This window comes from Sitophilus oryzae, unplaced genomic scaffold, assembly GCF_002938485.1.
Source record: "Sitophilus oryzae breed Bouriz unplaced genomic scaffold, Soryzae_2.0 scaffold_1067_pilon_pilon, whole genome shotgun sequence".
NCBI classification, from domain to species: Eukaryota; Metazoa; Arthropoda; class Insecta; order Coleoptera; family Curculionidae; genus Sitophilus; species Sitophilus oryzae.
In genome coordinates, this window is record NW_022145690.1 from 1,398,696 (window position 1) to 1,421,828 (window position 23,133).

The window sequence follows — 23,133 nt, forward strand, 5'->3', positions numbered from 1 at the left end:
ATTAGTATTGATTGACGTATGCAATTGTTTTTGGTCACTTCCTGTTTCACCGGAAAAAACTACAACTTTTGATTTTTAAATGGCACCCTCGGTATTTTTTTACTTAATTCGATAGAAAATCACACTCTGAATCGAATGACAGATCATATGTCAAATTTTGGCATTTTTTCATATGGTTTATTTGAAATTGTAACATGCGGTTTATAACGACAATTTGACTCGAAATACCAAATGTGTGGTAACAAATTATTCGTAAAAAAATGCTTTTTCCAAATAAGCTGATGAGCCACTTTCGTTCCATGTGAAAATATCGACCTATGATTAAAAATTCGATTTGGGCATCTTTTAACTGGCCACGACAAGACACGTAAAACATTAGATGATCAAATCTATTTTTCCCAAAAAATAGTGTTTTTAACACAGCCATGGCACTCTAGATTGAAATTTAAAATACGATTTTTTTAAAGCGAGAATGTCAAAAGTTGACATGTGATATGTCATTCTATTTAGAGTGTCATTTTCTATCGCGTAACGTAAAAAAAATACCGAGGATGCTATTTAAAAATCAAAAGTTGTAGTTATTTCTGGTGAAACAGGAAGTGACCGAAAATAATTGAATACGTCAATCAGTCCTAATTTATGTCATATACTAACATACCAAATCTCGTTTTTTATCTGAAAAAATAAAAAAAGTTATAGGGATAAACCCAAGAACAGTTAACCTAATAGGACTGCTCATTCAGCCAAAAGTGTCCGCCAGGTGCATGCGAAAACTACTCGCTTTGTGACGTCATTGTAGCCCTTGTCATGGTTATTAGTCCTTATCCGGCAACGAATGATACACACACGTGCATTATTGGTTACCGAATGCAAAACGTTCATTATTTAGTTTATTTATTTAAACACCTTATATGTATGCAGTATAGAAAATTAACTGTATAAATCGTATTAAATACTCGGATAATGCATTTTTAAGAACAGCAGTTCCCAGCATCACCTTTTGCAAGCATTCTTTTTAGAGTACTTCCATATTTTGCTTTAAAATAATTAATAAACAAAATCGTGGGCACTTACTAGTGCTTACTACTTTGTCACAATCCACAACACAAAATGAACGTATTTATACACTCTATAGCTCTAAAAACTTTAAGACACCTTTTTCACATTTAAAATTGACAAAATAATTAACTCAAAATTTCTCAGCTGTTATTTTTATAAGTTTACCATAGGCAACTAATAATACACACTATCATGACAAGGCCACGAAGGCTTTGACAAGGGCTACAATGACGTCACAACTCTCAGCTGAAGCGCGGGAAGAGGCGAACGTACGTCTTATGAGGATGAGCAATCCTATTAGTTTACCGTTCTTGGGATATAAACCACTTTGGAGACGCACCCGGTATATGACGTGAACGATGGCTGAACATTCTATAAGGTGCAGTTGCTCACATAAAGCGCAGCTTTCAAGCATATTTGATCCAAGTACACTTTGATCGTATCAACTAGGCTTTATAGAAGTATTATTTATATGATTTAAAGGCTCTTTTTGTGTTTCTGAGCATCATTCTATTGCAGAGACGGCGTCACAATCAATATTCACGAAGCGACAGAACGGCAACGGCTACAAGTTACTCCCCGGTATCGAGTTTCATCTGTACATCAACACGGCCCCTTGCGGCGACGCGAGGATATTCAGCCCCCACGAGGATCAGCCGCACACAGACAGGCATCCCAATCGCATTTCCAGGGGCCAGTTGCGTACCAAAATCGAGTCTGGCGAGGGTACCATTCCCATCAAAGGTTCTTCCATACAAACTTGGGACGGCATTATTCAGGTACACCATTATTTATTTATTTTGTGTATGACAAAATACCATATTGGTCACTTTATTTCCGTGGTTTGTATTTTAATGCATACGGCAGAGATAAATATACAGGGTGGTCCGAACTGTATTCCGGAAAAAAATAAGTAAAAGAGTTCGTATAAATGTATGTCCTAAAATGCTTAGTTTCATTTTGTAGTGTAGCAGTTTCATTTTTATTTCGATTTTTTCTACATGTGTTTTAACTGTTTTGAAGTGTAATAACTTTTCGTCCGTACCTGTATAAAACTACTGAGTGAAAAAATATACATTTCCGTGACTTTTTACGTAAAAATTGTCTCTTGGTAAAAATCTCTAAGAGCCGTTTTTAAGATATTTAGAATGGAATAGGGAATAGTCAATATATGTTATTATTGACAAAAACACATTGAGTAGATAGTTATTTGACTGAAACAATAAATTAGGGAAATTTTAATTTTTTTAAATTAATGATAAATTTTTCTGCGAAAAAATGATGATAAAACAGTTCCTGTTGACCACTACCACTGCGAACGGCAGCTTTTCATCGGAGAGCAGTCGTGGATAAGGTATTTCACTGGAAAGAAAACTAATTAATAACAATAAACAAAAAAAAATAGATATTGGGCGCCAGGCATGTACAGAGAAAGAAAACACAGTTTTATATTACTTAAAACTAATGACTGTATTTATTCATGATGGTCTTTGATGGTAAATAACATTGTAGAATTCTAATACTTAATTATAGTGGTTATATGTCGAGGAAAGTTATATTAAAATTAGTATTAAATATGCTCAATGAAAAAGACTACGGAAAATACAATATAGATAGAGCTATAGAAAATATAAAAAAAGGTAGCATTACTTTAATTAATTTGTTAAATTTTATACAATATTAAATAAGATGTTGCAAGCGTGGATTAGGGCCTATTAGTCTCACATCGTTCATACTAAAAACGCTGGAGAAAGTAGTTGACAACCATATTGGAGAAAATCATCTAAAGGTTAAACCACTGCATGATAGTCAGCATGCATATAGAACGGGCAGATCCACAGAAACTGCTCTGTACCAATTAACGGAGCTAATACAGACAAGTCTGGATAGCAAAGAAACAGCAATTTGTGCCTTCTTGGATATTGCGGGGGCGTTTGACAATATACCACATAAGGTGGTCAGGCGATCTCTAGAAACAAGAGGGGTGAACAGAACTATTATTCGCTGGTTTTGGGAAATGCTGTCAACACGAACAGCAGAGGCTCAGATGGGCACCAAAACTGTAGCTGTTAAAACAACGCAAGGAACTCCACAAGGTGGAGTAAGTCCCTTTGCTGTGGAGCTTGGTGGTGGATGAACTACTAGATGAATTAACTCTAGCGGGAATACACTGCATTGGGTATGCAGATGACATAGTCATGATCGCTCGGGGGAAACATGAAGGCACCTTGTGTGATATTATCCAAAGAGGACTCCGTATCACTGAGAGATGGTGTAGGACTGTCGGGCTGAGTATCAACTCAGACAAAACCGCGATAGTGCCATTCACCAGCAGGCGAAGTCTGAAAAACTTGAAAAGAATCCAACTAGATGGAAAGGAAATACTGCCAACACAGGAAGTTAAATACCTGGGAATAACCCTGGACAGTAAACTCCTGTGGAACAGGCATATTAAGAACACTACCAGCAAAGCCATAAAGGCTCTCATGATATGCAGAAGACTGGCCGGAAATAGATGGGGCTGCTCCCCTAACATTTTGCGCTGGATGTATACCATGATAGTAAGACCCATGATTACTTATGGAGCAGTTGCCTGGTACACAAAACTAGAGCAACGGACGGCAAGGCTAAACCTATGCAAAGTCCAGAGACTAGCATGTGTTTGCGTCACAGGAGCCATGAGAACCTGTCCAACAGCAGCAATGGAGGTCATTCTAGATCTAACACCACTGCACATTGTCATTGGTAGATATGCCAATGCGACAATGATTAGAATGGTCACTAACGGAATTAGTACTGGGAGAATTGTCAGATCAGGGGCTTGGAACACCCTCAAAAAGGAAATACCACTCCTGCAACTCCCAGTGGACGATATGCCAAGAACGTACAACTTTGACAAACATGTCAATGTAGTATTGAGCAATAAGAAGGATTGGAAGAGCGAAACGCTTGCCCAGCAGTTAAAAGACCATACTATAACTTGGTATGCTGATGCTTCCAAAACCAATACGGGAACAGGGATCGGAGTGTTTGGGCCGAGAGCTAATTACTCCGAACCAATGGGCACTTACCCTAGTATCCTACAGGCAGAAATCTACGCTATCGAGAGATGCGTACAACTTATCTTAGATAGGAACTATCGGAAACAAGAAATAGCCATCTTATCTGATAGTCAAGCAGCGTTAAAGGCGATCAACTCAGTCTCAATCAATTCGAAATTGGTCAAAGAATACATAGAGAAGCTGAATAAATTAGGCAAAGAAAACAAAGTCCTCCTACACTGGGTGCCTGCTCACCAAGGGATAAAAGGCAATGAAAAAGCAAATAATCTAGGTAGAAAAGGAGCGAACACTCCACTAACTGGACCAGAACCGTTCTGCTTTCCAAGTGGTAACCAACTCAAGGAGGAACTCAAGAACTTGGAAGATTCCATCCGCAACCTGGAATGGAAATCTTGCAATGGTCTAGGACACTCGAAGAAGTTTCTGAGGGCTTATGATCAATAAAAATCACAGATCTTCCTAGGTCTGAGTAAGAACAATCTTCGGATTGTCAGGGGTTTTTAACAGGACACTGTCTCCTCAATGAACACCTCAGTAGATTGAAACTAAGAAGAAACGGCGAATGCAGATTCTGTGGGGAAGATGGTGAAACACCAGTACACCTCATCACTGAGTGCGCCGAGACGACAACCATTCGTGCCATGAATTTTGGTACGACTGATATTGGAGATGGAGAACTACCCTCTATAAAACCGTCCCAGATACTGGCTTTTGTCAAAGCCCTGGGACTGTATGATGAGATATGATTCAAGAAAGGGGGACACAATGGATCTGTAAGGTCGAAGTGATTAACCCCCCTCCCACTCATTCTAAATTCTAAAATTCTAAGCGTGGATTCTAGAATCTGTTCGGTTATTCATCTTTTTAAATCACGCAATAGATATATACAGAAAGTAATACTATAACAAGATATGGTCGTAATGAAACCTACGAACAAAATCATATTTTAAATACTAAACAGACATAAGGAATTTAACCACTAAACGTAAAGTCTGTACGATATTATTTAAGATGTATATTATTGTCTTAAGACTGAAAATGTAAAACATAAAAACCAGAACATAAATCTAAACTTAGCTGTTCGTTCTTAAGGCAACCCTGCTTCAAAGAGTAGCAGCGTGAGGTGGGACTCGTATCTCTATACTGTCTCGCGGCCATGCAACAAAAGGGGCCAGGATGAGGATACCATGAACTAATACAGTCGTAACTATCGATTAGGCTTAAAAACAGGAACGAAGCAGCATGGGGCCTACGCCACATCCATGCTGGGGCACTCTGTACATGGGATAAACTATCCGTACAGTGGACACTTGTCCATCGGACACCTGTCCATAGGAAATCTGTACATGGGAACACTACCCGTACCTTGGAACACTACTAGGACCTTGGATAATGCACGTACCTTGGATACTGTCCGTACCTTGGACATCCAACCATAAGATAATGTCCGTAACTTGGACATCCGTCCATAAAACAATGTCCGTAACTTGGACCATAACCTTGGAATCAATACATATATATGGGAAACCTGCCCATACCTTGTAAATATTCCGTACCTTGGACCATAACCTTGGACCCTCGAATTACTTCCGTGGGCTCAATAGTAAACAAAGAAACTTTCCTTTCTTCAATGTAACATTCTGGAGGACTAAAGAAAAGGAACGCCAACGTGCCAGCAAAATGCAAATACAAGTTAAGTTGGGACATCCGAAACTCCACCCTGTTGCTTTGAAATAGCAGCTGATTCAGATTATACAGCAAGATTTAAATAATTACCATTTCTACAAGCCGCGATGGTGTGTTGGTGATGGCTACAGAGCGGCAAAAGCAAAAGTGAGGTTAAGCACGGAGACCTTGGGCGATGTTGACAGCGCCTCCACAGCAGTCAAACGATAACAGGGTTGTGGACTAGAGAACGTAAAAATTACGCCAAGCGCGTCAAATAAATTATCCGGCCTGAACGATAGGGAATCCGGTGATGATACGCCAGACATCATATATCATATACAAATACATGCAACGAACTAAAAACGTTACAACTTTTGACATAAGAACATTTAAAATTTATGATTTCAGTCTAATAACTATTTAGTCAACATGTTTAATTTATGTCAGTGATGACAGGTATTGACTATTTCGATTCCAAATATCTCGAGAACCATTATTCGTAGCGATTTTTACCAAGAGGTCTTTTTTACGTAAAAAAAACCTGATAAATGTATACTACAATAAAACACTTTTCTACACTAATATGCTGAAGCACCTAGGATATTCTTGAATCTATAATTAAGAATTACTGAATAATTTTTTTCATATAATAAATTATATCTGGCGCAGTAGGTAGGCTTGTTGGGGTAGACGTTGAAATTTTCACCATCCTGTGTATAATAATTGGGTAATTTTTTTGCATTGATATCTTTTTTAGGGCGAAAGACTCTTAACAATGTCGTGTTCAGACAAAATTTGTAAGTGGAACGTTTTGGGTGTACAAGGAGCCTTGCTGTCCCACTTCATAGAGCCCATCTACCTCAAGAGTATAGTTTTAGGAAGCTTAATGAAAGAACAACACCTGTACAGGTATCGTATATTTTAAGACATTACTGCAAATGCTTTTTACTTGATATTAGTTAGTAGAAGTTACGAATTAGAATAAATATTATGTATTTTTATATCTATCTAAATGGTTTTTAACTTGTGCTGAATCATTCTAATGGGTGATTCAGTGTTAGTTGAAAAGTTGACAGATGTAAGAATATATTATTGTTATAAGAAAGAAGTTTTGGCATCTAATTAGTTGACTTTTATATTATTTTTATATATAATTATTGTACTAATGCTACAGATTTTCTTTTGTACAATACAAGGTGAGGGAGAGATATGCAATAAGTCGAAAGTTTTTGAGAAGACAAAACGTTTTGTTTAGTTAATTGTGACTAGCAAGTTTTTGCGCGGATCACATTACATTTTTCGAAATTATTTACAAAAAAGTAGATATATTTTTTGATAGTATATACCAGATATTAGAAGAAAAACAAAACAGAATAAATTGATATTTTTATGAATAACAAAACTGCTCTAAGGGTATTAAGAGAAGTTAAAGTCTATATTATTATTTTTCTTTTGAAGTGAGATTAACTCAAAGATTATGTGTCGATAGAATCCTTCTGAGGTGCTGCAAACACATAACGATGACCACAAATCAATGAGTGGCCAACAATTTCTAGAGTGGTGGAAAAATTCGCCAGGACAGAGGCAGGCGAAAAAAAATAAAACATTTTCTTGCCAGCTACCGCAAACCGAGTTGTTCGTGTCTGTCGGGCAAAAAGCGAGGTTGATTGCTGTTCCTATTTGGGTAGTAAGCTTAACAGAAAAGGAAACATAGACGCAGAGATACTATACAGAATAAGCGCTGCCACCAAGGCTTATTTTAAACTATGCAGGAGGGTCTTTGGAAACAATGATCTGCGATGCAGTTATTATCCCAATAATTTACGGTACTGAAATTGCTTAGAGCGGTTACAACAAAGACACTTAAAGAAGTGGTGCTTTGCAGAGCAAAATGTGTTTCTGTTGAAATTCTGGATGGGAGAGCTCACCTACGATTACATATCGAGACGATAGCCAAACTAGAAAAAAAAAACATTCTCTACGGTAAGTCAAAAACTGCGATATAAAGATGTACTACATGAAACTTTAAACAGCGTCAATACTAATAACGGCTGGGAAAATATCACTCTGTCACGAAATGGAGACAAGTAGTACACAAACATGAGGGCCCTTGTCTTTGCAACAGATATCATCCAGTCTCTGGCCACGTTCCGTATCCAGAGTGCGTCCATAATAACCTCCAGAATTGGACTCTACAGCCGCTGGAGAGGACATTTACGACGCACTTAGATTATCTTTAAAAAACTCGGACACGATTCAGCGGCCATATACAGTATGTCTCCGGATTGTCTTTACAGGAGGAAACACTTTTTTATTATTGACATTTTGAGAAAAAAAAATTCTTCATAATTTTTTTTTCTAAAATGGTAATTCTGTTTGTGCTTTTTCAAATTTCTATATAGTTTTAGAGAAAATTAAAAAAAAAACATGAAAATATAAATCCTAAAAATCAAAACTTGTTTCTGTGGTAGAATTTAGAATAAGTGGGAGGGGGGTTAATCTCTGCGACCTTAGAGATCTATTGTGTCCCTCTTTCTTGAGTTATAACTCATCATACAGTCCCAGGACTTCCTACGGAGACCCGTGTCCCTCACAGTCGAGGAGCTACGACCCAGGCCGGGTAGACGAAACGGTAGCTTGTGTCGCCTGTTGGGTTTAGAGGTAGGAGGTAGGCTCCCGACCCTTGGAGGAGGTGGTAGTTTGTATGCCACTTGCGGAGGATGGTCTCACGCAAGTGTCAGCCACCTCTCCTGTAGTTCTCTTTGGGTTTGGCCCCTTGGAACTTTCATTGTTACTGTTCCCAGTGTCGCTAGGGGGTTTCCCCACAGCTTCACCGGTGATGTTTTTATTACTATTATTACCAGATCTCATAGTGTTCCTATGAGTCGCTAGGGACAGTCGGTCCACTTCTACAGAGCCCCGCATGTAGAAGTAAGGAGTAAAATACAATGGGGTGCCCCAAGGTTGAGGCTGTCCGTAGCCCCGCCCGGTATCGTTATATGTCTTGGTGCAAACCGATTTGTTACAAAATACAGGGTGAGTCTTAAATAAGTGCAAATATTTTCAGGGGGTTGTATATTTCGATTCCAGGAACACGTCTATGAGGTTTTTTCACAAAAAGGATGTTGAAAATTATTTTCTTTAAATTTTCCTGCGTATCTTAGAACTGCCCGTTCACCGCAAATTTTCTCACGTTATAATTTTCTAATATGGTGATATCCCATGGTGATATTACTATACCTAAAAGGGATGCAAATACAGAGAAAATCCGGTGGCTCTCATTTTTTAAATCAGTTTGTTTTAAATTTTCAGAGATCTACCATTCCTGAAAAGATTTGCCTCATCCTGTATAAGCGAATATCTGTCTAATGAATAGGCTCTGCTCTGATGTAGCTTCCGTTTTTAATGCATGAATATAAAAATAGTGTGGTAAATCGCATTGATCGTTAAATAAAAAATTAAGGAAGGAAGTATGAGTCTTCCTTTATTAGATTTTTTTCATTTAATGATTCAAATGTGCGGATAAAAACAACTAATCCGTCACGACTGCGCCATTTCCGCGACCGCCGAATTTTGTAATTTTGAAGGCGTTCGACTTATTTCAAATCCCTCCACCACCCTGCCGTTGTATAATGCGACATGATATACTAACCCCACCCCCAGAGCGATATGCGGCCGCATAGAGCAAACGTTGCAGGGCCTGCCCCCGCCGTTTCAGCTAAACCGGCCCGAGATGCTGCGCGTCAGCTCGGTGGAGGTGCGCCAGGCGCAGAAGGCGCCCAACTTCGCGGTGATCTGGTCGCGGGGCATGCAACTGCCCGAAGTGGTGATGACGGACAAGGGGAGGCCCGAGGGCGGCGCCAAGTTGTCGCTGGTGTGCAAGCAGAACCTGGCCAAGAGGTTCGCCTGGTTGCAGGAGTGGCTGTCGCCGATCGGCGGCAGGAGGATCACGGCCATGACGTATGCAGACGCAAAGGAGTCGATAAAAACATATGTGGTAAGTTGGGGGATATGTCTGTTTGTATGATAGATTGAAATTTATACCGTGTGTTGCATCGTCGACATAGAATATTACTAGATGTGGCTCTTAATTTCATCTTGCTGGTAAATGCCGCCGTGACCTCGGACTGCTTTGGACCTTTAACAGGAGTAAAGACGTTGTCAGGCTTCGTTTTTTTTCTCGAATGCATTGTTGGCTTTTATAAAAATTTAAGAATGTATTTTTATATATTTTTATCATATTTTAAGTTCTCACAAAGGAGTACCATTTCAGAGGGTAATATTTCTTTATATTGTCACTTGGTAAAAGCATAAATGTCAAGAGACAAAACAGGTACTAGTTGAAAAATTATAAAAGTAAGATTGGTTGACGAATGAAGATTTTATATAATATTTATACTAAAAAAAAACAACCAACTAATCAGATAATAGTCTTTTTATTATTAAAAGCCAGAGTTTTTATGTCTTAATAGTAGTTGAGTATAACAAGTTTTACTATAAAAAACTGAGTAATTAGAATTTTGTTTCTTAAAAATCCACTGTCCGTAAAGTCGACCAGACCGCAATATGATTTACATTTTATTTTTTAATTTAAATCTGAAGTTTTATGAGAAAAATACAGGAGATAAAAAATGTAAATTAATCAGCATGTAGTAATTTTCTGAGACAGGAGTAAAATAAATGGAAGTTATATCATCATACAACTTAGCAAACTACAAATTAAAACACATTTCCAACTTTTTTCATGTTTTTTTTACATTTTTTGTCTTCTATAGTAAACAGGCAGAAAATTTGTAGAAAAGTAAGGTCTACCAATCATAAAAAAGTAGTTAAGTAGGTACTTACGGTGTTTCGTCCTTTGGCACTGCAAAAAATTTTACTCTACTGCCCCGTCATTTGGGGAAAGTATTCTTAAAGTTTTTATAAAAAACTACACCAGTCTTTTTGTAACTATCCATATTATAACCATAATGATAACACATGCCTTATTTTATGCCAGGAATCCAAAAATGAAATAAAACACCGGGTGTTCCATAATAAAAAATATAACTTTGGTATGGATCTTAGTTCTTACACACCCTGTACCTTTCAAAATAATTTTAAATTATGCGCATTGCCTTCCCACATATACCCATAAAACATTTTGTTTCTACCTCTTTCTGTTTTCGTATAATCAACCGAGGCGAATGAGGTGCGCCACACTGTATTATTTGTTTCTTCCTAATTATTCAACACACTTTTCTTACCCTGTAGGTAGCAAGACAGGCTTTGTATGATGCCTTTAAGAAAGCACAACTAGGAGTGTGGGTTACCAAGCCTATGGAACAAGACATGTTCGAGCTTGCCGCACCTATTGATCAACAATTCTAACTGCAAGACGAGACAGATTCTAACCTAAAATGTTTTAACTTTTTTCTAATTACCGTTAAGATCTCTCATCGCTGTATAAAGCTTGGAATAGTTTATTTCTCCATAATTCGAGAAGCAGTACAAATTAGTGTCATCTATTTCCTGCCATCGCTCATGAGAGTTTCTTTTTTAATGTAAATTTTGTTTATATGTCGGATCATAATGTGTAAAAATAAAAGCTCGGGACATTTATAAACTTTGCACTGCTTGGATGAATGCCATTGTATAACAGTGAAAATTTATAATGTCTTTGTTGTATAATTTATTTCAGTTTTAACAAACTCGATTATTTTTTTAAGCACTTTTATTAGAATATAGCTAGGTGATTTTTATAGAGCTCAGTATCGTTTGTGTATTTTGTGTTGAAATACTATATTTGCTCTATTGAGTAGTTAATAATTTTGTGATTAATAAAATTATGAGAATAGGTACCATTGGTTTTTCTGTTCACTACGAGGGTGGTCTGAAAAGTTTAAGACCTGTACTAACACAACCAAACCACACGTACGCAACATTTACGTCGCCACATTTTCTAGCCTACGTTTTTGTTAGCGAAATGTATCGTATTATACGCACATCAGAGATACGTATTTCATATGTGGCTTAGCTACGAAGCAACGACGTCGGCTTCATCATGTTTTAATGTGGCAATTAATTAGAAGAAAAATACGTTATTCGGTTCATCCATTTAATCAAGATTGCCCAAAGTAATTGCAGCGTTTCACAACAGTTAAAATCTGACGAAGAAGACTTCCATTTGTATCGTCGAATGTCTTCAGATAATTTTTGTTTTACGTTTGTTACTATAATCACTGATTTTATAATTGTATAATTCAGGATTATTTTCAATTTCTGCAATAAACTCAATCTTTTCTCTCATTTTGTTTGCTACGTATATGTCGCCGGGCTACAAAAAACGAACTTGTTCTATCTTTAATTTGTGTGTCTCGCTGACAACTTACTGTATTAGTGTATTCCCGGTAGCATATAAGCATTCTTTACAGACCTACGGCACCAACAAAATTTACTTGGTTTTTATTGGTCAGCGTACGAAAGAAAGCTAAACGGCGGAAAGTAACGCCTGGTTATAATAGGCAGTTTTGCGAGAGCACCTGAGGCTCCGTGACTGAGGCTATCGCTTCGTGAGCGAATGGTCCGTGGTTCAAATCTCACGCCGGACTAAGACTTTTTTATATTTTTTTTTTGCTTGTAGTGTGATTTGATTGCATTGGTTTCACTCTTTTTGGTTAGATTGGTTTAGTTATTTGGCGGGTTGGTTAGCGTGGTTATTTGGAGGGTGTTAATTCATTGGTTAGTTGTTTATTTGGTGGGGTTGGTTAGGTTTGGCATTCCGGAAATTAAAAGGCAGGGTTTTCTACAATCATGACTTGAGTACAAAAACGAAACTTGCAGTGTACCGAGCGATTATAATCCCCACCATGTTATATGGGAACGAAACCTGGGTGCCGTACCGCCGACACATGAACGCATTAAACAAGTTGCAACAGAGACACCTTAGACAACTCTTAAAAATCCGGTGGTTCCATCATATCTCAAACGTCGTATTGGTCCTTGAAAAAGCTAACTGCGAAAGTATTGAAGTCATGGTTACAAAATCCCGCTTAAGATGGGCTGGTAATAGCTGGTCACGTATGCAGAATGCAAGAAAACCGCATATCAAAATCTCTGCTTTACGGTGAGATTGTAGACGGTAAGAGGAGGCCGGGTGGACAACTGAAAAGGTACAAGGACATTTTCCACGAAAACTTAAAGGGGATTAACATGCAGAATGAGTGGGAAAGCAGCTCACAATAGAACTCAATGGAGAAGAATTGTAAACTCAGTTAACAGCGACAACCAAAAAGTAAAGAGGCAACAAAGTAATGAGATTTTTGAATGTCCGGAGTGCGGTAGGCAGCTAACATCACGTATCGGGCTTTTCACTTACAGAAAAGCTCATGAAAGAAATCGCCTTGCCATCTTGACCATCTTCTGATGTGTGTCGAATACTCGTCAGCGAGTAATGGTAGTATGTATGTATGGTGGCGTTGGTTGGTTTTTACTAATTTTATTTGTTTTTTATATTTTTTTGCCAGTGTCGAGGTTAGTTGCGTTGGTTATTTGGTGGAGTGGATAGCGTTGGTTAGTCCCAGCCTTGTATATGACTTTTTAAAGTAGCTCAACCTAAGACGTTTATGGATGTAAAGCACCAGATGGCGGGGCGTATTTCACAGTCTTTTACTACAGAAAAATATTTTTTGTTACTCTGAATTTTGAAGCGGCCAATAGAAACAGAGAAAATAAAAATCGATAATTTTCGGACTGTGCCAATTGGTTGCTAATCGACCAGATACTTTTTGTCTATTAGATATGCTATAAAAGCTGGTAATTATACAATTCGACCATTGTAAATACCCGACAAATTCCGCAAGGCCGACGAGGCCGATGTTTTTCACTGATAAGAAATAAAATGTTTGTTTAGATAATTTTCGAGATATTTTTTCCTTCTGAATGCACATTTTAAAATATTTTATATTCTTTGACGGCTTGATCTACATACTGGTTGCACGTATCGAAGTTTTGTTTCTTGTAGTTTTAAAATATTTTCTTGTTTCTTTGTAGTTTTAGTAAAATTAGATTAATTTATTAAGTTTGATTATAATGTTTAGTGTAGACTACCAGAAGTAATTTAGAAGTGTTTTTATATTTTATTTTGAATTTAAGTAGTATAGGTGAAGGGGTAATTTGTGGTTATTTTTTCTTTATATTTGATTAATTAATAAGTTTGATAATTTGTTTAGTGTAGAATACAAGAAGTAGTTTGTGTAGTGTTCTTGTAAGAGATTATATTCATTTATTTTCGAGTTGAGTAGAAGGTGAAGGTATTTGGGTATTTTTGTCTTTTTGATTTTCTTCTAAATAATTCTAGTAGTTCTTTTAAATATTGTGATAGATACATTATAATCTTCCTTCAACTTCGTTTAAAAGTGCGTTATCATCTAATTTTGGTTCTCTGGTAGTTGAATATATGCGAAAAAAAATCTGATCAAATTTTAAATTAATTTAATCTAGTCTTATTAATCAAATTAAACTAGTCAAATAATATTAATTGCAATCAATTATTAAAAAATAATTATTATTTTGGAAAATAAATTTTGAAATGGAGTATTATTGATAAAATTTAGCCAATTTTTTTTTACCCAGTAGCGTATTTCAATATGATCTTATCATTTATCACTGTATAATAACTTTGTTGTGGCAGAAAAATATACCAGTTAGTTTCAAAATATTATTTTTTTTAAACGTCATAAAAGTATTAATTTTTGCGACGTGATTGACAATATAAAAAAGTCATTTTATCGCCTAGGCATAAAAGTAAAGTTTTACACCTAAGCATAAAAGTATGAAAATATATTATTAAAATGACACAAAACAAGGTATGATTGATAGCGGCTCCAATTTCGTTCAGTTTGCGCATATCGCCTGTGACGTCATATGCCATACAAAAAAATATCCATATTGTTCAAATGCCACTAATAAAAAAAGACCTAAAATAAGTAAGAATAATGACATAACCCCTAAAGTTATGTAAAATCATCGAGCTTGACATTTGAAAAGTTATGACACATTATACACATTTATTATGTGTCATCTGTTTGAAAATTTGAAATTGACGACCAATAGTGCCGTTTATCACCTGTGACGTGGTGACCAACCTGCGCAATATCATACCTTGTTTTCTCTGTATCATAATAATTACTTACAAGGTATGAGTTTTAAATCTTTTTATATTATTTGGAACGTTTGAAATTGTTTAAAAAATTATTTGTGGCGTTTGAAAAAAATAGCATGCTCTATTCGGAGTAAAAATGACTTTTTGTGCTTCGGCTGTATGTCAAACGTACAGTCTCGCCATGCATGCACGAAAAATGTCATTTTTACTCCTAATAAAACAATATACTAGAAAGTTTTATGGTTTAACGGGCTTTGTGAGTTAAAACATAATGATATTTTCAGTTTCTATAATTCTCGATCGAAAATAAACGGCGTCAGCGATGGCTATGAAATGAAGATCGCTGTCATTTTATATGTAAATTTATATGGGAAATGACGATCGACGACATTTTTTTTTCATATGGTACATAGTTAAAGCAAACTTGACTGATCATGTTTTACGCTAAGAAAGATTTATTTCGTGTAATAAAGATTTAAATGGTATATTAAGTATCTACATAATATTTATTTAAATGTCAAATAATATTATTGAAGCAAGTGCCAAGTTTTATTTTTAATTAAGAAAAAATTTAATCAAGAATGTATAAAAGTTTTGTTTTCAAAAAAAAAATTATCGTAAATTCGTAAAACCTCAATTTAGAATAAAATGTTCCAAGAGTGAAATAAAATTTTATAGCCCTGTGTCAAATCGAAATAAAGTAAGTGTATGTAACTTTTTTTAAATATTAATAATTGCCAGTAATTAGCAAATGTACCAACATATTGAAATAATAATTTCTATGTTAATACGGTTTAGAATCCTTAAAATAACCGCAAAAAATAATCGAAAATCAACAATGAAATAATAGTTTTGTTTAAATTTCTTAATCAGCTGAGCCCTATTATAGTTCGCAAAAATCCGAGCTATATTATTACATTACTCTGAGGGAAATACCGCAAATAATCGATATTTTTGACTCCGCCCCTAATCACATGACTGAAATTCACGATTTGTTCACCAGAGGCAGCACATTTTGTCGAGAGGTTGACCAACTTTAAGAATATATAAACAAGGGTCCCAGTCCCAGTTACACCCCAGTTAGTCCTTTGAAAGATCCCAAAGGATGTCGCCGCTCTGCTGTGTTGTCTTCTTTCGTACGCTGACCAATAAAAACCAAGTAAATTTTGTTGATACCGTAGGTCTGTAAAGAATGTTTATATGCTTGGTGATATGGGAGCGATAATTGTGTCGTGATTCAAATGTGGTGCGATAAGTACTCGCATGGCGTTTTTTAGGCACCAGAGTAAAAAATTAGTAGAATTAATTTATATTATGACAGAGAATTTTTATATACTAAAATAAATTAAATAGAAATATTTAGGCATTTGAAAGAAAATGTGGTACACACGTACCATACTTTTATCTTATAATAATTAAATCTTTTTGCCTACTTAAACTTTTTCTATTTCGGAATAAATATTTGCCAACAAAAATGCCAACTACTGTTTGGTCGGGTTGACGAAGGCTGTCGTAAAAAGGCTAGGGTTTAATAGTAGATTATTTTCTTTTATCTATGGGCTAGGTGGAGCTATGGCAGAAAAAATAATAAATTTTCAAAGCAAATTTGTATCACTGATATTGGAATAAAGTTCTCGGGCGACCCTCGTAAATTAAAAGGTAATGAATTTTTTGTTCTGGAATTGCTGAAATCCTTAATAATAATGGATATTAGAAGGCTTTAAAGATCTTATTAACAAATAAAATAACTTTATAAACAAAGAATTTATATTTGTGCATCTATTACCAATAAATAACAATAAATTCAGACAACTACAATTTGCTATGTTTACACTTCAGTAAATCTAGTTCTTTGCCTAAAAGACTTTCAAATTCCAGCTTTAATAAGTGATGTAGTGATTTGCCATCGTGCTTGTATATCCAACAGTCATTTTTTACAGAATAGTCATACCTCTTCGGCCCTGATGTTGGAGAACTTAGCCATATTTGTCTATTAGGTGCTTGCCTGTTAATGACGTAAGCACCATAGTTCCCTAAATCTATCGTTAAAACTCCACTCTAAAAGATAACATTTTTTAAAATAGTCCATCAATTACCTACTGTAATTCGGAATGTTCACTTTTTAGTATAATATAGTAAACTTACTCCATAGACTACATCCCCTTTTTCAAACTTTGATTCATTGGCAACTATTTCATCAAATAATTCTGCTAAAGAATCCAACGTTTCTTCGCATACCTTGTCATAAGTATTAGTATCAACTAAGTCCTCCTCTTCAGACAGTACTGAATAAAAACATGTTTTAAGGTCAGTTTTAAAGATTACCTTATCTTGACTGAGTTTAATTAATTGAAATATATTGTGCTGGGATCCATTGGCAATTGATAAAGTTCTGTTGAACTGTATACTTCCATTGTATTTTCTTTTTGAGAGCAATCTTAGTAAATATCTATTTAAAAGAGACATTTCTACAAAAGAAAACGGTTTGTAAGTTGTTTTAAGGTTTATCAATATTGTTATAAAAATGAGGGTACATACTTGTAATTTCTCTCAATTATTGGCTCATACAGTTTCTTTTAAGAGTCCATTCGCTTAGAATGTAAAATAAGGAAGAAATTTCGCGAAATTTCAATATTAGTCCATTAAGTAATCTACTTTTTTATTCTGTTTAATTTTACATGTTTACATTGAATTTAAGGTTAGGTACCTCTTATATTTAAAAAAATATTTTTACATTGATTTTTACCGTCGTTGTACCTTTTAAGCTTGCCTTTTAAGTAAATTATGGTAATGGTGCGGATCCGGTAGCTGACCTTGAAACGAGTTTTTGCTGCATATATTCTATGCTGCATATATTCACTGACACTACGCATGCGCACATCTTCGATGTTGCCAGATTGCGAGTTATTTTGGAATTATTTTCAGTAGAAAACAAATATGTGCTTTTCAGTGTTTTTTTGTCAATATATACCGTATGATCGAAAAAACGGCGTCCAGTTGGCTGGGAAATGACGATTGAGGACATTTTCATAAAATGACAGAGATCTTCATTTCATAGTCATTGCTGACGCTATTTTTTTTTCAATCATAGTACGCGGTATATTATTTATATTATTATTTTAATATTTCGCACAACACGTGAACGCTTATTATGTATTTTTATAGTCAATAAAATTATATAGAAATAAAACTCTAGATTCCTATCTAGATTATTATGCTACGTTTAAAAGTGCTTTATTAAAAATTCGGGAAATTAAAGGGATGTGTCCAAGTTTTTCTTTTTTTAATTTTTAAATGCTGTAGCTCCATGTCATGTTCATAATAGATTTTTTTAACATTCCATCAAAACTACGGAGGCCTTAAAGGGCCTTTTAGCCTCCGTAATTAAAATTGTAGAATCAGCTTCAGCAACATTAACAGTTACCTTGTTTAATTCTGCTTATATATTGCATTAATTTTTCTGCTACATTAAGATTTCTCTATTCTTACACCTAATTTATGTGATTTTCTTAGCATATATGATTTACAAACCATATTTTTCCTAATGGAAGGATGAATAGGATATGCAAAATTAAGATATTTTAACATTTATTTTCCAGACCAAGCATAATATAGTATTAAGATGAAGACATAACAAATATTATAAGAAAGATCTTAATATAAATCACAAACTAAGTCTTAATTTAGTCTTGTATTTCTATTATTATTATTCTTATAAAACTAATAAGATCAAAACTCAACCTTCACCATATTGTCAAGATTTGGCATTATAGGAAACAAGAAATTATAGTAAATTAAGAAAAGAATATCAAAGTACACGATATTAAATACTGTAATGTATTCTACGATACAAACCATCTCCCTTCTAAAAAGAAAAAGATAAAACATAAAGCTTATTTTAGTCTTATCAACAGGGGCGGATACAGGAATTTATTTTAGGGGGGGCCCAAAATGAAAAGCAATGTAGAATATGGTTTTTAGGGCGCCATTTTTAACACAAAAGCCTAATATTTTACACAAATCACAGACTTTAGGGGGGCCCGGGCCCCATGGGCCCTCCCCCTGTATCCGCCGCTGCTTATCAACACACTCTTCGATAAAATCCACTAACTTGATATTTTTAAGAAATTATGATAAAAACATTAATTATAATCAAAATATATTATATTAGTAACATTATATAATAGGTAAAATGTTACCTCTATCTCCGATTGACGTTTATTGTTCTATAATAAGACCCGTCATGGTAGTACTTCAAAACATCAATACATATAATCAAAACTATTGTTGCCTGTAAATAACTAGAAATTAAATAACTTTTAATGAAAAGAAATAAAATAATTCTAATAAGTTTAAAACCATTAAGAAAAAATCCGTAAATGATAAATTTTAATTCTAATGTAAATATATAAATAAATGTTATTATTATTACAATTTTATATATTCATAATACTTCATTTCACAATCTTCATTATTCTTCTTACCTTAATTTTGGATATCAAGATAAATCTGAAATTATAAAATTAATTATAGAATTTGTATTATTATTGATTAACACGCAAAAAAAATTTTCAACTGCAAATAATTCGAAAATAAACTGCAATTTGGCAACATCGATGATGTGCGCTTGCGTAGTATTGATGATCAAAAGCAGCAAATATGGGCTTCAAGGTCAGCCACCGGCCACCGGATCCACACCTTTACCTAAATTATTATTAATAAATAAATATTTATACTCCATAAAGTAAATAACCTTTACATTTTTATTTCTATATATAAAACTATACACCCATTTCACATTTTTTACAAGCAGAATTTACCAATTTTAAAATAATTCAAACAAAACTTGATAAAATTACCAAAACCACTATTGAAACGTCTAAAAAATGGAATAAAACCAAAATATATTTCTAGAAAAATTCATTAAAAATATAATTTAATAAAATCTAGAAATAAAATATACAGCACCCATAAATTTTTATTTAAAAATAGTTGAAAAAAATTAAGTTGGCGACATGCGACATTGGATTTATGGTGGGTTCATACAGCCAAATAAAATAAAATAAGAATAAAATAAAATAAGAAATAAGGAATTCTTATTTGTGTGCGTTCATACAGTCAAATAAAATAAAATAAGAAATATATATTTGCTCATGCGCAGTACGATGAGGCTGGATAAAAGTTAACTTTTACGATTGTTTATAGTAATTTTACTATTTATAGTATATTTATTTATTCGTTGCCTACTATATTATACATTTTACTTATGTGAAATTATAGAATAAATTAAATCCAAACTGAAAATATTTGTAGGTTAGAATTAAGCGTGCGCAAAGCCGTTTTCACATAAAATAAAACAAGAAGTTAAAAGATAAAGACTTCTTATTTTATTTGGCTGTATGAACGCATGTACGGTATCCCATATAACCAACTTTCTTATTTTATTTTATTTTATTCTTATTTTATTTTATTTGGCTGTATGAACCCACCATTAATTGTGTATTGGCCACCCTAGTTTCAAAAAAAAAATTTGACAGCCAGTTAATTTTAAAAAGAAAATAAGAAAATCCCTAGGCAAGAAAGCTAACCTCAAAATTTTTCAATCATCGATTTTAGGCACTAGGACGCCGATTTTTTGTTTAATTTATTTTTGAATACCAGCTAAAACAAAGTAAAAATGTCGGCAGATTTTTACATTCGATATTACGTAGGCCACAAAGGTAAATTTGGCCATGAGTTTCTTGAATTCGAATTTCGACCTGATGGCAAACTGAGGTACGCCAACAACTCAAACTACAAAAACGATACCATGATCAGAAAGGAAGTCTACGTTCATCAGTGCGTTATGGAAGAATTGAAGAGAATTATAGTCGACTCAGAAATAATGCAGGAAGATGATGCTTTATGGCCACCATCAGACAGAATTGGTCGGCAAGAACTGGAGATTGTAATCAATGATGAACACATATCCTTTGCCACTTCTAAAACTGGTTCTTTAGTGGACGTGAGTCAGTCCAAAGATCCCGAAGGTTTGAGATGCTTCTACTACTTAGTCCAGGATCTAAAGTGTTTGGTGTTCTCTTTAATTGGTATGCACTTTAAAATTAAGCCTATATAATGTGTAGTTGTCAAAGTATAAATTAAATAAAAGATTTTGTATTAAAGAATTAAATTGGTGGTTTAATTATATGAAAAAAACACAAGGCTAGTAATTATTATATTATATTTCATAGTCATCGGGATGGTACATCTCTGATAATAAGCGGTAAATATAAGATGGGGCATTTCCTCCTCTATAATAAACAAGAACAACAAATATTAAGTAAAAACTGTATAATTTAGTAAAATCGATGACAATAGCCCTAAAAATTACATTTCAATTTGAATTTTACTATAGCTACTTACAATGCAACAAAAATATACAGCACTCCATCTAAAATCAACCAAGCAATCCATCTAAAAAACTACAAATTTGGCATCAAAATATATTTTAATTATCCTGTATATTTATGAAAATATTTTAAAATATGCATTATATTGCAGTTTTTTTGTTTGACCAGGACTGCAAACTGAAAATTAGCTGTGACTATCAAAACTCTGGAAATAGCCATAGTAAAGCATGAACTGAAATATAATTTCTATGCCTACTGTGATATTCAATTGTGGTATGTATACCATGCTAAATATATTTATTTGAATGTATTTCTACTGTACTTACTGATGTGTTATAAACAGAGTAACTAACTCTGGTGGAACATGGTCAAACATTGGATTTTTTATGTCGGCACTGTTTAAAACTGATCCAAAAGAATATGGTATTACGCTAGCTGGTGAGGCACAAATATTAAATGAATCATGATCATTTGAACCCAGGTACAATGGAGTCAATTTATACATATGTGAGAGTACCATGACCTAAAAGTGGGAATTGGAAATCATTTTAATATAAAACAAATGTTAATATAATTTCACAGTAAATTTTAAGATTATTATGACTTACTGGAATAGAATAATGTTTTGCAGCTAATGCAACAACATATATGCCACTGGTTGCTCTTAGAGCTCCATTAGCCAGAACAGTATGAGTGCCTATTATAACTTTGTTAACTCTAGAAATCATAGCAAACACTGCAGAATCAGGAATTACTGTGGTTTGTATGTTGCTTTTTGCTAAAGCTGCTGCCATAGAGTGCCCCTTTAACATAAATTATCATTTAAAATAATACTTTGTTATAAACCTAACTTATAAGGTAATTACCAAATACGAAGGTGCCCCTTCAACAACAATCACATTAAAAAGCCTCTGTTTCGAGGCAGATTTTAAAAACTTTTCCACAGTTCTTGATTTTCCAACTGTAAGAATAGTTTCATTACTGTGTATATGTTCTGAAGCTTGAGCTGCTATATTCTCAGTGCTAAAATGAATATTACAGTTTTAAGTTTCTAGAATTTTTCATTTAATCATACCTGGTTTCAAGTTCATCTTTATATTCAGAGAGATGATCCAGTAATGCTGATCTTAAATTCGAAACGTTTTCTGAGTAATCCAATACATTGCTGGAATCACCTTTAACTATTTGTTGTAAAGAATGAGTTTCTCCTTTTTTCTATTATAAAAAAATCATAACGAAATAAATATTATAAACCAGTCACCTATATTAATAAAATACCTTTGAAACTAATTGATATTCATCACGAATAATTTTCAAAATATGTTTCATAATGTTACTAGCAGTAGGCTCATCAGGTAAACTTTGTGAAAAACATTTTATCCTCTGTTTAACTAAATCCATTAATTCTCTGCAATCCTATTACCTTAAGTACTTACTATCCCCTAAATAGTATTAATACTTACAAAGCACTGTCCCATTTTCCATGGGAAATGAGGTTTTCAAGCAATTTTTCAGTACGAAGAGCTACATCATATGAACTAAGTATGTTCCTTAAAACGAGGACAATTAATTTAATTTAAAATGATATGAATAAAAGATTACTTGTGCTTTATGTCACTAATCAGTTTGATTATATCCGATAAGTCGTCATTGTCCTTCATAATTAAATGTAATTTTTCTCTAGTAAAATAAAATCAAAAATATATAAAAATAATAAATATAGCCTAAATTCTTCAAGTTATTGACATTGACCATAGATTATAGATCTTTTATCTATAGATAAGCTTTGTTGATGACTGCGTCCACAGAA

At 34.2% G+C, this 23,133-nt stretch overlaps 4 protein-coding genes across 9 annotated transcripts in view; 2 read left to right on the plus strand and 2 right to left on the minus strand.

The window, feature by feature from the left end:
- LOC115879521 (double-stranded RNA-specific editase Adar) overlaps positions 1-11,629 on the plus strand; it is a 38,629-nt gene extending 27,000 nt beyond the window's left edge. For 5 of the 6 annotated variants that reach the window (XM_030896408.1, XM_030896412.1, XM_030896432.1 and 2 more), the window contains 4 exons: positions 1,579-1,838; positions 6,547-6,698; positions 9,453-9,786; positions 11,043-11,629. In XM_030896408.1, the coding sequence (XP_030752268.1) occupies positions 1,579-1,838; positions 6,547-6,698; positions 9,453-9,786; positions 11,043-11,159 (863 nt within the window). In that variant the 3' untranslated portion in view covers positions 11,160-11,629. Of the gene's footprint in view, positions 1-1,578; positions 1,839-6,546; positions 6,699-9,394; positions 9,787-11,042 lie in introns of those variants that run through there. The other variant, XM_030896439.1, reaches the window with a different exon arrangement.
- A 5,047-nt stretch (positions 11,630-16,676) lies between these two features.
- On the minus strand, positions 16,677-17,744 carry LOC115879714 (frataxin, mitochondrial). The gene is made up of 3 exons (XM_030896675.1): positions 17,470-17,744; positions 17,077-17,399; positions 16,677-16,989 (listed from the first exon to the last, which is right to left on the minus strand). The coding sequence occupies exons 2-3, from the start codon at positions 17,395-17,397 to the stop codon at positions 16,744-16,746; spliced, it is 567 nt and encodes a 188-aa protein (XP_030752535.1). The 5' UTR covers positions 17,398-17,399; positions 17,470-17,744; the 3' UTR covers positions 16,677-16,743.
- A 2,730-nt stretch (positions 17,745-20,474) lies between these two features.
- On the plus strand, positions 20,475-21,103 carry LOC115879731 (protein mago nashi). Its single transcript, XM_030896701.1, has one exon. The coding sequence runs from the start codon at positions 20,609-20,611 to the stop codon at positions 21,047-21,049; it is 441 nt and encodes a 146-aa protein (XP_030752561.1). The 5' UTR covers positions 20,475-20,608; the 3' UTR covers positions 21,050-21,103.
- LOC115879661 (translation initiation factor eIF-2B subunit beta) lies at positions 21,091-23,109 on the minus strand. Its single transcript, XM_030896580.1, has 8 exons — positions 22,926-23,109; positions 22,787-22,873; positions 22,602-22,731; positions 22,399-22,538; positions 22,190-22,346; positions 21,932-22,126; positions 21,650-21,846; positions 21,091-21,224 (listed from the first exon to the last, which is right to left on the minus strand). The coding sequence occupies exons 1-8, from the start codon at positions 22,982-22,984 to the stop codon at positions 21,152-21,154; spliced, it is 1,038 nt and encodes a 345-aa protein (XP_030752440.1). The 5' UTR covers positions 22,985-23,109; the 3' UTR covers positions 21,091-21,151.
- Between the last annotated feature and the right edge of the window lie 24 nt (positions 23,110-23,133).